Source organism: Salvia splendens, chromosome 9 (assembly GCF_004379255.2).
Source record: "Salvia splendens isolate huo1 chromosome 9, SspV2, whole genome shotgun sequence".
Taxonomy (NCBI): Eukaryota; Viridiplantae; Streptophyta; class Magnoliopsida; order Lamiales; family Lamiaceae; genus Salvia; species Salvia splendens.
In genome coordinates this window covers 18,078,396-18,096,154 of record NC_056040.1, presented here as the reverse complement: position 1 = coordinate 18,096,154, position 17,759 = coordinate 18,078,396, and the positions used below count along the sequence as shown (strand labels likewise).

General features: G+C 34.1%; 1 protein-coding gene across 1 annotated transcript; it reads left to right on the top strand.

The window, feature by feature from the left end:
* On the top strand, window positions 1-4,261 carry LOC121746694 (probable methyltransferase PMT7). Its single transcript, XM_042140609.1, has 7 exons — window positions 1-368; window positions 844-1,252; window positions 2,322-2,611; window positions 2,685-3,056; window positions 3,158-3,404; window positions 3,492-3,630; window positions 3,790-4,261. The coding sequence occupies exons 1-7, from the start codon at window positions 179-181 to the stop codon at window positions 3,949-3,951; spliced, it is 1,809 nt and encodes a 602-aa protein (XP_041996543.1). The 5' UTR covers window positions 1-178; the 3' UTR covers window positions 3,952-4,261.
* Window positions 4,262-17,759: the final 13,498 nt, after the last annotated feature.

Below are 17,759 nucleotides of genomic sequence, written 5' to 3'. Positions count from 1 at the left end.
TTAGAAAACAAAAAAAAGTTAAGAAATGTGGTCTGGTTTTAGTGTCCCTGCATCGACGTTAACATCAATTAGCTGTCCAAGATCTCAGTCTACACTACTTTCACTCGAGCCACTCTCTGGATAGATCTATCGATCTGGGCCTCTACAATAATGCGCAAGAACTGAAATTTATCCAAAAATGGCGGGGTTCGTAAATACGGCGGCGTTTGATTGGAAGGCCGGCCAGATTCTAACGGTTGCGCTTTTAGTGATGATAGCTTCCTTCTACACCGGCACTCTCTTCGCCAACAATTCCTCTTTCCTCCACGCACCGCAGAAGCAGCGCGACCTACAACCCGAACAGACCCCCTCCGCCGCCAATGATTCCGGTTAGTGCGCCTATTCATTGCTTCGGTTGCTAGTGATTTTTTTCTATATCGCATTTTAACAGCTGCAGATTCTTCAATTGAGCTAAATTTTGCTGATTTTGCCGTTTATGAAAAATTAGGTCTCTGAGATTTTACAATTTGGGGCTATATGCTGTTAATTGAAGCTTATAATATCTACTGCAGCAAAATGATGTTGAATTTAGTTGTCTTTTATCAGTTGAAGTTGTTCATTTTTATGAAAATGGAGTTTGTAGGATTTTAGCTGGTTAAGGAGTAGCATTTCTCTGTGAAGAACATTTACGGCATTGCTCGTTCTTGATAAAATAATGGAACTGCTCTGGTTTATGGTGAAAGCTTGAATGCTTATCCCTTGTCTGCAATGGAATGAAGTAATCTATGTGCATTGAGGCGTGCAAGCTTAATGGTTTTGAGTGAATTAGTTTCTGAATGAAGCTCTTATTTCTTATGCTTGCAGTAATATTTAGAAATAGAGTTAATCCTACTTATCGAACCACACCATTGAGGATTCCAGAGACAGGGATGAATGTATGCCCATTGAGATATAATGAATACATTCCGTGCCATGACATTTCTTACATCAAGGAGCTGCTACCGAAGTTAGATCTTTCCAAGAAAGAGGAGCTGGAGAGGCATTGCCCTCCTGTCAATAGACGGCTGTTCTGTTTGGTTCCTCCGCCAATTGACTATAAGATACCAATAAGGTGGCCTATCAGTAGGGACTACGTTTGGCGAAGCAATGTGAATCATACACATCTTGCCGAGGTAAAGGGAGGGCAGAATTGGGTTCATCCAAAAGATAATCTTTGGTGGTTTCCAGGGGGAGGTACTCATTTTAAGCACGGAGCTCCTGAGTACATTGAGAGGTACTTCTGCTATTTTTAATTTTATTTCTTTTAATTATTATAGAATTTGAGAGCAGCTGGAACTTATGAATGGTCTTGTTTACCATCCATGTGAGAGGATGTGAATTAGTAATATTGCAAAATGAACCAAATATTAGATCTCACAATTTGTCAAATACAGGGATGAATAGGGTATCGATAACATTAATTGGCCTTCAGTTTTTGTTGAACCTCTATTTTTTCTAGTTAAAAGAGAAAGCTCAAGATTCGAGAACGTGTTAGATTTATTTTCCATTGGCTGGAAAAGACAGGTATTGACCTGTGAATGCTAATGGAACTAAGAATTGATTTTAAAGGTTTTTATATATTTACTTTTTGGGACAAATGAAATCTGAATTTGAATGTTGAGTTATACATTTGGGTCTGGTTAAACTACATATGAGTCTCATCCACCTACTTTAATGCATATAAAAACATATTGGATGATTGAAAACTTTTGTTTGCACGGGTGATATTTCCACTTGCTCTGTTGTTGGGATGAAATCATAGACTTACTTTCAAAGAGACATAATAGAAGAGAGTTTATGTAAAAATTAATACTAGGAAGGACTAGCTCTTAATGTCTTGTCAGTTTGTCACAGAGAATGGAACAATTTTTTTCCGTCAATCTGTAGACACCACTCAATGTCTTGTCAGTCTGTAATGCGATTCTAACATGTAACATCCTACAAGAAGATTTATTTGAAGAGCATGTCTCCTTAGACTATGAAAAGAGAACCGTTTCACTTATAGTATAATTTTTCTTCCAACACTGAGTTAGTTGCTACTACTTTGTTATGGATATGCTTCATAGCAAAACAGCAAACTAAAAATTCAGGAAATGAAAGATCTTTGCATTAGTAAGTGTCTAAAGAATCTAAAATGGATATGTAAAATGGTTTATTGATCCAAAAGAAGAAAGAATACTGCAGATGTTTTACATAACTTAAAACGGCTGTTCTTATTCTCATATCCAAGAGCTTTATAATGTAGTGAACTACTGATATTGTGTGTCACCGGTGGTGTTTGTAAATTACTCTGGTCTCTGCAGGTTAGGAAATATGACAACTAATGAGACCGGTGACCTCCCCTCTGCTGGGGTATTTCAAGTTCTAGACGTTGGTTGTGGAGTAGCAAGCTTCTCAGCCTACCTTCTCCCCCTTGATATCCAAACTATGTCCTTTGCTCCGAAAGACGGACATGAAAACCAAATCCAATTTGCTTTAGAAAGAGGAATAAATGCTATGATATCAGCCCTATCCACAAAGCAGCTACCATATCCCAGTAACTCATTTGAGATGGTTCATTGTTCCCGATGTCGTGTTGATTGGCATGAGAATGGTTAGTCATTTTCTATGATACCAATATAGTTTGCAATTTAGATAACTATTCATTATTTACTTTTTGGATGCAGATGGCATTCTGATAAAAGAAGTGGATCGTCTATTGCGAACAAATGGATACTTTGTCTACTCAGCTCCTCCTGCATACAGAAAAGACAAAGATTTTCCATTGATTTGGGATAAGTTGACGAATCTCACTTCTGCAATGTGCTGGAAGCTTGTTGCCCGACAGGTACAGACAGCAATATGGATTAAGCCGGAAAGTAATTCGTGCCTCCAGCAAAATGCACAGCAGAGTCTTATCAGCATATGTGATTCTGCAGACAATATGAAACCATCATTTCAAACACCATTAAGGAACTGTGTAGAAGAGCACCACTCACAGAAACTCCCTCCGAAGCCACAACGCCTCTCAGAGTATTCCAAGACACTCGATAACCTAGGTACAATTAGAAATAATATAAATATAGGAGTATATCTTAGTGCAATTTGTGGGAGTTGTAATCATAGTATTATTGCTTGAGACATTCGTTACATGGCACAGGTATCAACCGAGATAAGTTTTTAGCAGACACAATTTACTGGCAAGATCAAGTCCGTCACTACTGGAGATTGATGGGTGTCGAGGAGGCAGAAATACGAAATGTCATGGATATGAATGCTTTCCTTGGTGGGTTTTCAGTTGCCTTGAGCACGTGGCCCGTATGGATCATGAACGTAGTTCCTGTCAGCATGAACAACACATTATCCGCCATATACGACAGGGGCTTGATAGGTGTCTTTCACGACTGGTGAGCTGTTTAACCATGTCTTTCTTCTGACTATCAACGAGCGCAATCCCAATGTTAGTTTTTTTTTTCTGGTAATGTCAACCACAGGTGCGAGCCGTTCTCAACATATCCGCGTACATATGATCTTTTGCATGCCAACCGTCTTTTCTCCAACTACAGAAATCGAGGAGAAGGTTGTTCGCTTGAGGACATCATGCTGGAAATGGACCGTATGTTGCGACCACAGGTGAGTATCCGCTACTTAGATTAGATTCACACTACATAGAATCAGGTTTTTGAAGATTACATTATCCAACAAGATCAAAAATTGCTCAGTCCGCCTATATTATTTTTATCTATCCAAGTTATATATGACTTGTCGTTAAGTGAAGGTTCGCCTTTGCAGGGGTTTATTATTATCCGAGGTGAAGATGATACTGTCACGTCGAAGATTGTTGATCTTGCTCCCAAGTTTCTCTGGGAGACGAAGATGCAATTTCTTGAAGACGACCATAAAAGAATGGAACCGGTCTTATTCTGCCGGAAGAAATTCTGGGCAATCCTATGAATGATGAGAGATATATGTACCTACACGCTAGTTTGTATTAGACATGCACACGGTTCAAAAACCGTCGGTTCCGGTTCGAAACTGGCAGTTCACGGTTCAAAATTTCATTGAACCTGAATGGGCCCGCCAAGGTTCTAGGCGGTACCGGTTCCAGTTCAAAAAACCTACGGTTCATGGGGTGGTTCAAAACCGAGACTACAAGTCACAACTTATAATGTTGGACTTGAGCCTTTGAGAGTGAAAGTGAAACACAAAATATTCAAGGATGTCTCTATAAAAGTGAAACAACCAATAATGATTTCTATTAAAAGTGAGCACATTTAAATCCAAATATTATTTTGAACACATCCACATTATATAAATATACAAATTATGAGTAACATACAACATTCAAATTTAATTAAACTATTATATTTGATGCTATTATCATCTATAAAATATAATAAAAAATAAAGAAAAGTAAAAGACAAAAGAAAGTTTTGTATCCCACATTGAAAAAAGATGAATGAATGAATGAGCTAAACATGTAGTTATAAGAGAAAATACTTCAACATATTTGTCTCACATTAAAAGTGAAACACTAAATATTCAAGGAGGTTTCTATAAAATAGAAATAACCAAGAATGGTTTTTAGAATTCAGAGGCCCAACAAATAAATATGGGCTATTATGAAATTCTTGTATTTATTTATTTGTGAAAATTGATTGATTTTTAAATATAAAATTAATTTTTATAAATAATAAATATTTTTTTAAAAAAATTCATTTGAACCGCCGGTTCCGGTTCCTGAAATTCTTGAACCTGAACCTGCCCGCATGAACCGTCTACCGGTTCGGAACCGGCGCGGCGGTTCCGGTTTGTGAACCGGCGGTTTGGTTTGGTTTGTGCATGCCTAGTTTGTATCATCCCTAGATCCCCAATGGGGATACCCTCTCATCCAACAACACAAGAGAAAGCAAAGAATGTGAGTATGTTTCATTGCTTATGTATATTTTTAGAAAAGCAGCTTTCACTCTTACAAACTGTCTTCTCCTAGACTTGTTTGCTGCTACATTCATATCAATATCAATGGGTGTATATTTTTGTTTCCTTGTAACACTTGATTCTTATCCATGGAAAGTTAAATTTTCTCTCTCTATGGATAGTATGGGATGAATTGACTGCAATTTTTTTCACATGTAGACAAATTATTAATAACTTGAAGAGAGATATACCTATTCACTGTTCCCATTTTAAGATGATTTGACAATTGAAATGACTATCCCCACGCTTGTCGGGAGATTTGACAATTGACATGACTACCGTCTTATTTTTTTTCTTTGAAAAAACAATGTTTTTTTGCATCTATTATAACCCAATCCTAAAATTTTTCAAATTATCAGCTGGCACTTAATATTAACAACAATTTTTCATCTTCAAAATTGATTCTTTGAACAATAAAAAAATCGAAAAAGTTGTGCCTGCCTCTTCTTCTGCCTTCGCAACAACGTAGCTGGAACTGCTCGACGCCCTGCCCACCCGCAACGCAGCCTCGTTTGCAGCACCTCGTTGCGGATACTCTTAACCAAACTTATTTGATAAATTTCATACTTACAAGTCCCATCATTGGGGTAGATTCAAAATTTTAGTTTTCGAACTAGTAGTATTTTTTTTTCTCTTTTTGTCCACCAATCTAACTTTGACGGCTCAGTCAAACATTATTAAATGTAAATAATAAAAAATCAATCTGTTAAAATAAATCCAAGCGCCAAAGTTAGTTGATGTAGAGAAACACAGATACTAAATTTAGATTGGAGCATTCAAGAGTGGGAGGGCCTCTTCCTTTGATTTTAACACAAAGTGTACCCTAAAAAGTCATTAATCCTTTCTAGTAGTGAAGAAAATGAAGCATCAATTAGATATGATCTCTATTTCATGGAAAAGAGTTGCCCTACAACTTCCACTAAAAGCCCACAAAAACAAAACGCCAAACACCAATTCAAGAACTCATAAATCAATTGGGCCCATAACCTCATGCAGACAACCTTTTCAACTGTGTATCGGTCAGATTTGTTCAGAAAAAAATCGGTCAAAGAAAAACTGATCAATGTAAAGGAGAGAGAGAGAGAGATAGAAAGAGAGATGGGCCAAAAATTCTTGTATGACAATGGGAAGAACTATAGTATAATGTATATTTGCACAAAATGGCTATACTAAATAGATTATGTGGCGTCCTAATTAGAATGGATTTAGGAGGGGAATGATAGGAATCTGAGAGAGCTTCAACAATCGAATTAGATTTTTTTTTGTTGAAAACTTAAAATTAGGTATTTTATCGGAATTTGTTTGACTTTAACACTTCTTCGCATTAGCCAGAAATTTTGGACTTTGATTGCCTCAATTTTCAAACAACTCCAGTTTAATTAGAGATTTAACAATGGATCAGATCAAACATAGGAGTAATTTATTTATTGTGTAATAAAAAGGGAGAATTTGTGGAAAATAAAAACGAGAAAATATAAAATATGACATGGAAATCAGTGCCTTTATCAGCTTTCACCAAACATTTTATTTGCTGAATCGAACTGAACATCAATACACAATACAAAATGTCAAGTAACGAAGTGGGAGAGAGAAAAGGCAATGCGTAATCGACACGTGTCAAGTAGATATAGGGTGGTAGAGTAGGGTGGGGGGTACAATCGTGTGGCTGACAGCAGTTGTGTCTGCAGATCCTTTTTTCTGAGACTGACATAGAGAGGTCAAGATCATAAGTCATTGTCATATATACTTCACTTGTCAAATCGAACGAGTAGCAACAAATTGTTACAAATATTAGGATTACAGAATAATAAATATTAAAGACCAAGAGGTATTCTATATTGTATTTATATTTAAATAAAATATGTGCATCATATGCACAAGGATTAGATTTTGATTCAATTCTTAAGGCTGATAAATAATGACATAGGATGAATGACTCAATAAGTATAATAGTTAGTAGGACGTGAGTCCTAATTTTATATAATTATAATTAAATGTAAGTGAGATAAGTTATTGAAATGTAAGGTTCATTACTAAAATAGTAAAATAAAAATGTGACATGCATGTATGACGGATGGACAAAAAATGAAACTTGTGAAAAGTAATAGTGGGCGGAGGAAATAAAAAATAAACTATAAAATCCGAAATAGATCAATCTTGATTCTTTCTCAATCTTTAGTAAATTTCTTGTTTTGTTTGATCTACCCAAAAATCATAAATATGAAGGAATAGATAGATAGAAGTAATAAATAAGGTATATCTATAGCGGGGAAAAGATTGAGTTTTTTTTTTAAGTTTATCTTTAAAATCGTAAAATCTCCCCATATCACCCACTCAGCCAAGTGAGTCATGTGCACAAACTCTCGTGCTCGAATAGAGCTCTTTGGATTGGTCGGAATGACTCACTCAACCGACTGAGTTGTGTGCACTTAATAAGTTGCTTGAGTGAACTGGACTGTGCAATTTTTTGTTAAACAACCACTACTTTTTTCACAAGATTCCGATTAAGACGTGCAAAATATAGATCTTTTGGGGAAGAAGAGATTAGTTTCCTTAAGTGGCTGGTTGAAAATAATCATTTAGGATATTTTTTACTTCATAACTCCACAAAATCGTCAAAACATCCAATTGGTGAAAATGTAGATAATAAAGGAAAACTAGTCTAAAACGAGTGAACAAAAATTACTAACTCAGTATATCACATTGTTAAGATGCTCTGGCAAGTATATATAGTGTGACTTTGTCTCTTACTCAAGTGTGTAAGACAAAGCGTATACACTAAAAGCAAAGCACCATGAACTGTCTACCATAAGCTTGCTCAAAAAATGTAACTTTTCCACTACTATGTAATCCTAAAATTATTATATTACAATTATTATTTCAATTAAAAGTTTGATTACAAAAATATTACACCAATTAATTAATTCAATTTTTATGTCAGTCAATTAATTGAATTTAATTAATAAGTTTAAAATTCTATATAATTTTTTCTTGATAATTTTTAAAAACCCAAAATATGTAATCTAGCAGAAATCATATTCCCTTGAGTCATAATATTATAAGGAATCATAATCCTAACAACGCTATTTTCCTTGACATATAAACCAGCTCCAATGTTATGTAAGGTAGTATCATCACACAAAACCACCAAGCAAAACACAAGAGCCAAAAAGCATTAATAGATAGAAGATGATATCAAGGAAAATTAAGAAAATATTGTTGTTGTGTATATATATTTGTAATAAGAAACTATGTGTCGATATATAAGGAATTATCAATAATAACTTGTTGGAGATATAGCTATAAAACACTAACCGGGCGTAATACAACCCGAGAGAAGACCGAAGAAAGAAAAAACAGAAACGAAAATTACAATTGAAATTCGAAACTGCAAAGATGAACTTAGCCGAGTCGAGGAAGGCCTCGTTCCGAAAGACGAGATACGCCCCGGTAGTGTTCTCGGTTTTGGCGCGTCGTCCCCAAAGATAAAACGGCTACGTCCCGTTCGTTGCAACACCGCAGTTGTTGGATATTCAGTGTGCGAAATGCAGTGGAATGACTAGCCTATTTATAGGCCAAGCCACCATGCAGGGTCAACCAAGCCATGAAGGCTCATCATGACGCATTCGTAACCGTCGGCGGTTACAAGCTTGTGGCAGGAGTGTGCCTTTCGCGTGTGGATTTCTCACGTGGCAGCTTTGACTGTGCCACGCTTGACGATGTGTCAAGCCACTTGGATTGCTGACTCAGCGGTGGTCTTTACGGGTCCAGACCTGAGCCTAAAGACCACCCAAAGACCAATTGCCAAGATCTCATGTGGCAGCTTTGACTGTGCCACGTTTGACGATGTGTCAAGCCACTTGGATTGCTGACTCAACGGTGGTCTTTACGGGTCCAGACCCGAGCCAAAAGACCAATTGCTTTGACTGTGTCACGCTTGACGATGTATCAAGCCACTTGGATTGCTGACTCAGCGGTGGTCTTTACGGGTCCAGACCCGAGCCCAAAGACCACCCAAAGACCAATTGCCAAGATCCAAGTCCAAGATCGAGACCGAGGCCCGAGATGTGTTGACTAGGCATATTTTATTCCATGATTTCTACATAACTGCTACCGCAAATGTGTATAAACTAAACACAAGTGGAACTAAGTATAAAATTGTAGTAACTGTAACTTTGAATCAAACCACCTATTAAAAGACAAACAAACGTGTATAAAAGACTATTGATAGCTTAAGGTGTTGCTTAATTAAGTATCAATACGTAAAAAAAAAACTGATTTGGTGATTATGGAGAACTTATGCCGTGTGGAGAAATGTTTTACTGTTTTTACCGCCGAAATAGAATATCACATGCAAGAATTCAGAAATATTCCCATTGGATTATTAGAATCTCATACAAATTACAAAATGTGATTGGACTGCTCGTTGCCTGTTTGGATGGCCTAGTACTTGTAGTGGGGCGACAACAAACTTATGATTATATTCCAAAGTCACACCTTTAAAACACCTAAATATCAGTATATTCTACCGGAGTTGTACATTTTTATCTCTCGTACTATTTGTATGCAATGTCGGATTCCAGAAGACATGAGCTTAAGTAGCCCCGTACAAAAATGCGGGGACTACCAATCAAAACCATAATAAAAATTTTATTCATAAATAGCGAAGTACTCTAAATTTATAAAACAAAGTCTTCGTCAAAGCTTTTCATTTGCGCCCGCCAGTATCTATTTGCCATTTATTGAATGGAGAATGGATGTTCGAAACCACAAAACTAAAGAGTGGTTACAAGCATAAGAACACATAAATTTGGTTTGGTATATATCAAATTTCTAAGTTTAGAATTTTGAGACAATATTTTTTCCATGATCTGGTTATAAGATTTTCCAAATCTAGTTATTAGTTGTAGCAAAAAAAAAAGAAAATCAACACTAGGGTTGTTGATAGGGTGTGCCGCTCTTTTTAGCTACCTTATGATTTGAAGAATCCTTTATTAACAAGACTTCCAAAGTCCAAAGATTTGTTACTGTCATTTCTTATAATATGATATCCATAAAGTTATACAGTAAATTTGTACAGTTCCGCAAACTTTAAATGGGTCTATTTTTCAATTTAGTAATGAACTCTCTTTCTTTTTAGTCTCTTTTAGTGTTTTCTTTATTTTAATTTCTCTTTGTTTCCCTTTTTCTGTTCTTTTACTAGTTGCTTTTTATATATATTCTTATCTCTAACTTACACTACTCGCGCATGCAACCAAACCTGAATCTTCATTAATCCTTTTAATAATTAATACTAGTACATCACACAAAGAGCTAGATTATGGGAATAATAAATACTAGGATTCGTCAATGCCCACCCAACTTTTTCTTATTAATCTTGCCCGTTTTGGACTAAAATCCTCATAATTTAATTTTTGGAACCATTTGTAAAATGCCTTATATTAATGGAATTGGGATTACTTATAACCAAAAATTGAATGTTGTATTTTAACTATCATTGTCTGCAAATTAACTAGTTATTTCATCACATATATAAATATTGTAATACATCAAGAAAATGTTGCATTAATACAAATACTTTTGAGTTTGAACCTTTTTTTTGTGTGTTACCAAATACTATCACTTATAAAAGATGTGGGCACATCTATGTTTAGTCATAAACCGAAAGGCATAGCTAGGGGGACATTATATTATCAATATTTGCATATTTGGGTACTGCGTAATAATCATGTTTATAAACAAGTGAAAACGTTCCACTTTAGGCAGGTTAGCTATTTAATTAACAATATAATCATGCTTCGTAAAATCATAATCACCCATTATAGAAAGCCACTAACTATAAAATATAGTGAAAAATGATACACCCAAAATGCTCTAGAAAAGTATTGTTCTAAATATAATATTACGAGTGATTGATGTCCTCTTTCTAATGTTGGTATATCATGGGGCACAAAGATGAAATAATTGACGAATTTTATTCCTTTTTTCCCCAATTTGGAAACCTTTGGGTTGAACAAGCTAAGACATCATGAAATAAATTAATACTATCATCTTCTCAATTAGGTGAAGGCATCCAATTAAGTTCTATCCCAATTTCTAAATGTAAATGAAGTTGTCTCTCAATGGGGGCCATATTTTTAATTGGCGTTTGATTAAAGTATCAAGAGAAAAAGTTAAATGATTTTTTACCTTGGATGTGAAACTACTTACTAGATATCTTCTTCTATGTAATGTTTTTATAAAGAAAAAAGGGTTGTGTTCAGTCAAACCAAAAAAAATACGAAAAAAAAACTTTTCGTACACATTTTGATTGTCATCCTTATTATATATCTAGAGTGAATATTGTTGGATTTACAATACGAACAAAAATACAAAATAATTAAATTACAAAATTGTCCGAGTATCAGAGAAATAGTGCAAAAAAAAAAAAAATTTAAAACTACAAATAAAATAATTATAATAAAATCGTCGAATATTAGAAAAACAATGCAAAACATAAACATAAATTCAAAATAGCGAATCAATACAAAGACAAAAACAAATGCTTTATCTAAAATAACAAAAAAAAACACAAGAAATTAAAATCAAAAGAGCTGCCCATAACCTGGCATAGTTCGCCAATCTCATCTATGAGAGAATATGATAACCACAAAAACTAAGAAACAAAGTAAACAACTGCTATATTCTTAAACTACGCTAGCTGAAATGAATTCTAATCCAAAAAAACCAAAATGAAGTGAGTCGAACCCAAAGTTTATTTTTAAATATGAAAGACAAATGATTTTTACATTTAGTCAAAACTGGCCAACCTCTATATCTATCTAAATAACTAATAAATGAAGAAATTATAGTTTGCATTACTATATAATTCGTAGCTTTGATTCATGATGAATCTTACATTAATGAAAAAATCTTTTGGTTGACTACTTTATATAAATGAAATATTAATACTACACGTAATTGATAATGGTCTACTGGTCTTGGTATATATAATATGTATTTATATATTCCTTCAATCTAATGTTTCAGAGACCAAAATTAACAACTTGTGGTACATAATACTCCCTCCGTCCAACTTTAGGAGTCCCGATTTATCATTTCTGGGCGTTCCATTTTAGAAGTTTCAGTTAGAATATTCTACACTCCCTCCGTCCGCGAATAGGAGTCCCGTTTTTTTATTTTAGTCCATCCACGAATAGGAGTCCCGGTTCACTTTTACCATAAATGGTAATAGGGTTTCACCTCCCACTAACTTATTCCACTCACATTTCATTTAAAACTATTACTACAAGTGAAACCTCTATTCCACTAACTTTTTTCCACCCACTTTTCTTAACAATTCTTAAAACTCGTGCCGCCAAGAAATGAGACTCCTAATGTTGGACGGAGGGAGTAAATGGTAATACATCTCATATTTCACTAACTTTTTTTCACTCACATTTTTTTATAAAATTAATATACAAAAGTAGAATTCACAATCGATTATATTTTTTCACCAATTTTTCTTTAGATTTCTTAAAATCTGCAATGAACTCAAATGAGACTAAAATGAGAACGAGGGAATAGTATTTCATCTTCACAAACATAAAACCGAAGGAAGTGTGGTAAATCTAAAAGGACACTGATGTGGATTTAGCAATGGGGCGAACTGATGGGATGAATGAAGTGACAAGTCAAATGTCTAATCGAAGGACTTGAAATCATAAGACTGTCAGTCGTGTAATGTCCATCACAAATACATACTCTTCCTAAAAAAATATAATACTCCCTCTGTCACATTTCATAGTTCCGTTTTGTCATTTTTATCTGTCCCAGTTTAAGAATTCCATTTAAAATTTACCATATTTAAACACAAAATTTAACCTCATTGTTAATAAAATTTACACTCAAATGCCATTACTTTCATAAAAATAAAACAAAACAAAATCATATACATACAAAAAGTCAAAATAATCTCACTTTCTACTACACCACTTCAATTATTATACACTCCAATAACCACTACCTCACTTCAATTATTACACACTCCAACAATTTCTTAAAACCCGTGCCCTAACTAAATTGCACTCCTAAATTGGGACGGAGGGAGTATTTGAAACAACACGAGTTTTAATGTATAATTAGTAAAATAAAAGAGAGATAGAAAGAAAAAGTGATTGGAGTATTGTTAGTGGAAAATGAAACTCACCCCATTAGAGAGAGAAAAAAAATCTTAAATAGAATTTGTTTATTTTTAAGGGATATCCCAAAATAACAAATATGATATATTTTTAAGGGACGGAGGGAGTATATTATGGGTAGTGAAAATCTGGGGCAAACATCTTTCATGCAAACTCCAATTGTGATCTATGTCAACAGAAAATGTCAATTCAACTTCAACATGTTGACATTGTGTTGACATTTTCCGTTGATATTATTTGTCATCTGTTGACATCAAATCTTAAAATCAAACGGTATAGATCATAGTTTGAAGTTTATACAATATATAGAATATGCATTTGATTATATCCCTATACACACTATAGTTTATTTTCCTTTGAGTTGTTTTCAAAGAATGAAGGAATTATTTAAATACTACTCCGTCAATCACGAAGTAGATACTATCACACAAAAAGACAAAGTGTGATATCCACCTTGGTATACAGAAAATATATTACATTGGTACATAATCTCCAATCCATCTCAACCCCTGCACATAAATTCTTCCATTCAATATTTCACACATAAATTCCTCCATCTTTCATAGGAGTGGAGTGAAGATACACGATTCAACCTTGGATTTTGTTTGTTTACTTCATGTCTCGTACTTTAATTTACTACTCCATCCATCCCACCTAAGTTGAGTCAAAACTTTTGGACACAGAGATTAAGAAATAGTTTTGAATGGATTAAATGAAAATAAAGTAAAATAGGAGAGATAACAGATAGTAAAGTAGTTGATGGAATAAAGTAAGAATAATTAGATGTTTTGTCTTTTGTCTAAAAATGAAATGACTCAACTTTGTTAGGACGTCCCGAAAACGAATACTACGACTCAACTTAATTTGTTGGGATAGAGGGAGTATTTTTCTACTTGTATACGAGTAGCTAAATTCTAAGAATTTTAGAGATTAATAGTAATTGACTTTTATGTAGTTCCTTTTAATGTTTGATGTTAAGAACTCATTTCGCTTTATTATTCCCGAACTTTTGTTCAACTAATTGATTGTTACCTTGATTGACGTGAATCACTGATCGGTGATAACTTTGGTCGGTTCATCTTATGTGTATATACAATATTTATGGGATGAGTGGTTATTCACGATAGAGAGAAATCCTAGTAAAACTTGAGTCGGATGAACGTAAAACTAAATAATTTGAATAACTTAAGAGTTAGTGAAATCAATTCATTGGAATTTCATTCTTTGCGTGATTTATTTTATGTGTTTCTTTTATTTATTTATGCCTAATTTTATAAATTCAAACCTAAAAACATTTGTCTCCAATAGTATAAGATGCTTAGCATATGATAGTCTGTTGCAATCTTATTCCCCGTGTTCGATATCCCAACCTCTAGCTATATTATCTATAGATTGTATACTTGCAGTTAGCTTTAGTGTTAATATCTAGTGCATCATTGATGCACAATTTATTAGTTAGCATTAAAAATACTTGCAAGCATATAAGGTAAATCCAATATAACTAAATGTAAGCACAAAGTATTGAACACGGGGAATAAACTTATAGACTGGCTATCAAATACATAACATCATATAATATTTAGAGAAACGAGGTTTTGATGTGTTTTAACTAAAATTAAAGTAACAAAGAAGTAAACAATTAAAGTAAATGAACAATGGTGACACTTAAAAGAACAATGGAGGCAAGAGAATTCCAGGGATATAATTTCACTAATTTAGTTTTTTTTAAACACAGTCATAATATCCAAAAAATGACTTCGGGGTTACTAGAGTGAGTCACCTAATTGCTGCTTTCGACTGGACAATGTTGATTACTAGCATTAAGGTTGACAATCTTATCTAATAACTCCCAACAGATTAATTAGAGCCTTAAAAAATCCTCACGCTTAGGTTTACGTACCTTTTTGGATATTAACTGTAGTAATTCTAATCTAGCATGTGGATCCTCTCCTGATTACAACAAATGCCATTAAATTATACATATGTTGTATCACTCAACTAGAAGCAGTATCCACAAAATTGAATGCAATGAAATCTTGGATATAAAAAACAAGTGTATTAAAAAGAAACATTAAGAGTTATCTAGAGATTTCCTTGGAACTCTACAAATTAGTTATCCATAGACGAGGTATCAGAATTTATTATAATAATGAAGAAAACATAAAATAATCAAAACACAAAATCCAAAGGAGTGAATCTTGAAGTTTTCGTCTTCAATCTTGCCTTGCTTCCAAAACTCAAAGTTGAATGGTAGTGGAATGATGATTATGATGATAATGATGATGGAATGGTGTATTTCTTGGAGGGAGAATTCTCTATTGAAAGTCTGGACCTCTTCTATGTTGAATTATGAGGAGTATTTATAGACTCTGTGGGGAATTATTTAGTAAGGTAACAATTCTAGTTCAGAATGGTAAGTCTTGGGGCAAATTAGGGCTAAATGCACTCGTCGCACAAACTCAACGGACTGCTGACTTCATCTCAGTGGGTCGCTGACTTTCTCCTGGACTCTAGGCATTGAATTCTGCGGATCACTGGGCGGGAGGTCGACTCTGGCTTATTTTTCGCAACAGGCCGCTGGACCTCCATCGATCGTTGGCGCTCTCGACGGCCGAGATCAACAGACCGCTGAAATGGTTCGAATCCTTCGAACTTCAATCTCAACCTTTTCTGCCATTTCCTATGTCTATGCATACTTCTCACAAAACACGTACCAAATTGTATAAATAATGCAATTAAAGAACAGATTTTGTATGAAAGATAGTCAAAACAAACCAAATCTAGGTCTTAAAAGCATGCAAAATTCATACTTATCAATCAGTACGGGACTTACACTACCGTCCCACTTAAGATGACACACTTTACTTTTTAGTTTATTCCAAATAAGATAGCACATTTCTATTTTTGGAAACTTTCTTTCTCCAATTAATACACAAAACCACTTTTTTCACTCTCCAATTAAATATTCAATTCTCTTTCTCTATCCATTTAGTATCTACACTCACATTTTCTCTTTCCAATTAAACATATTAACCAATACTCCCTCCGTTCACTATTAGGAGTCTCATTTCATAGCGGCACGGGTTTTAAGAAATATTAAGAAAAGTGGGTGGAAAAAAGTTAGTGGAATGAGGGTCCCACTTGTATATATTACTTTTAAATGAAATGTGAGTGGAATGAGTTAGTGGAAGGTGAGACCCTATTACCATTTATGGTAAAAGTAAACCGGGACTCCTATTCGCGGACGGTCTAATATGGAAAAACGGGACTCCTATTTGCAGACGGGGGGAGTAATTCTAAATCTTGTGCCTACTAAGAAGTGTGTCATCTTAGACGGGACGGAGGGAGTACAATTAAAGGAAAATAACAAATAAAAATAAAAATGAAATATAACTATGAAAACAATAAAATAAACCAAATTGTAAGTCAAGTCGGAAAAATATTACGTCTCGGTTGGTGTTCTTGGATTGACATATTATTCACAAAGACAAATGACTTCATCATAGCGTTCAGAAGCACTCAAATCTACTAGGCACTGGCAAACTTAACATCATTACAGGAATCGCGAGCCGATAAACTTGTAAACAAATGCAAAGTGATATATGCACAATGGAAAAGAAAAGATTGAGAAATTAAATACTTTGTGGAATAATTATGTATTTCCTCTCATGGAGATTGGAGTGGAATGCCGTTCAAATGGTTCGATATGAAGTTGTGAATGATAATGTTCTACCTCACCGCTTGGTCAATCATGCATATTAATCTTTCAAAGATTGAAGCCAATTTGGGTGTTCGAAAAGCAACAACTCTTTTGACATCTCGGCATTTTAGTTTGAATATGTTGTTTATGGATAGCAAAAATTGTGTTCTTCTTGTAGAGCCCAAAATAGCGATCATGAATTTTCAGGACGATTATAAAATTAATGGAAAATTAAGATAGAAAGTTGACATCACAACAAGACGATTATAAAATTAATGGGGAGTTGAGATGGAACCATCAATAAGACATAAGTATAAGCTTATCACTTGATTTTTTTTATAGATTAATACTCCATTTATTGCGGCGTGTTTACGTATTAATACAAATTAATATCTTATAATTTTAGCTACTACTATTTGGCAATTAATTACCCACCGACACGCAATGCTATTAAGATTGTATTCCTATATATCTACCACCTTTCTTGGCTTTTATTAATCCTACTCAAGCAACATATATTATTTTTTATCCCTATAAATCCTTCGTCTTTTCGTTCATAACTGTAGACCTCAAAAAAGTTAGAAGGCTGTTGCTTTTTTGACATCTTATAACTTAATAGCATAACTACTTATAAATTAATAACGATAACAAACTACTATTCTATCATCATTGTAGTTATTAACATTACTATTACTTTGTATTATAGAAATCTAGTGGCTGGTATCACTGTTATATTTTGAATAGTAGGGGCATTATTTTCTGATTTACAATATTGTTTTGGTAAAGTAATAAATAGAATATTAATATCTGCACAGACATACTACTCACTTATTTGATATGGTAACAGATAAGTATATTAAGAGTTTCACTTTTTTCTGTTCCCCTTTTTTGGGTGAAAATAATTT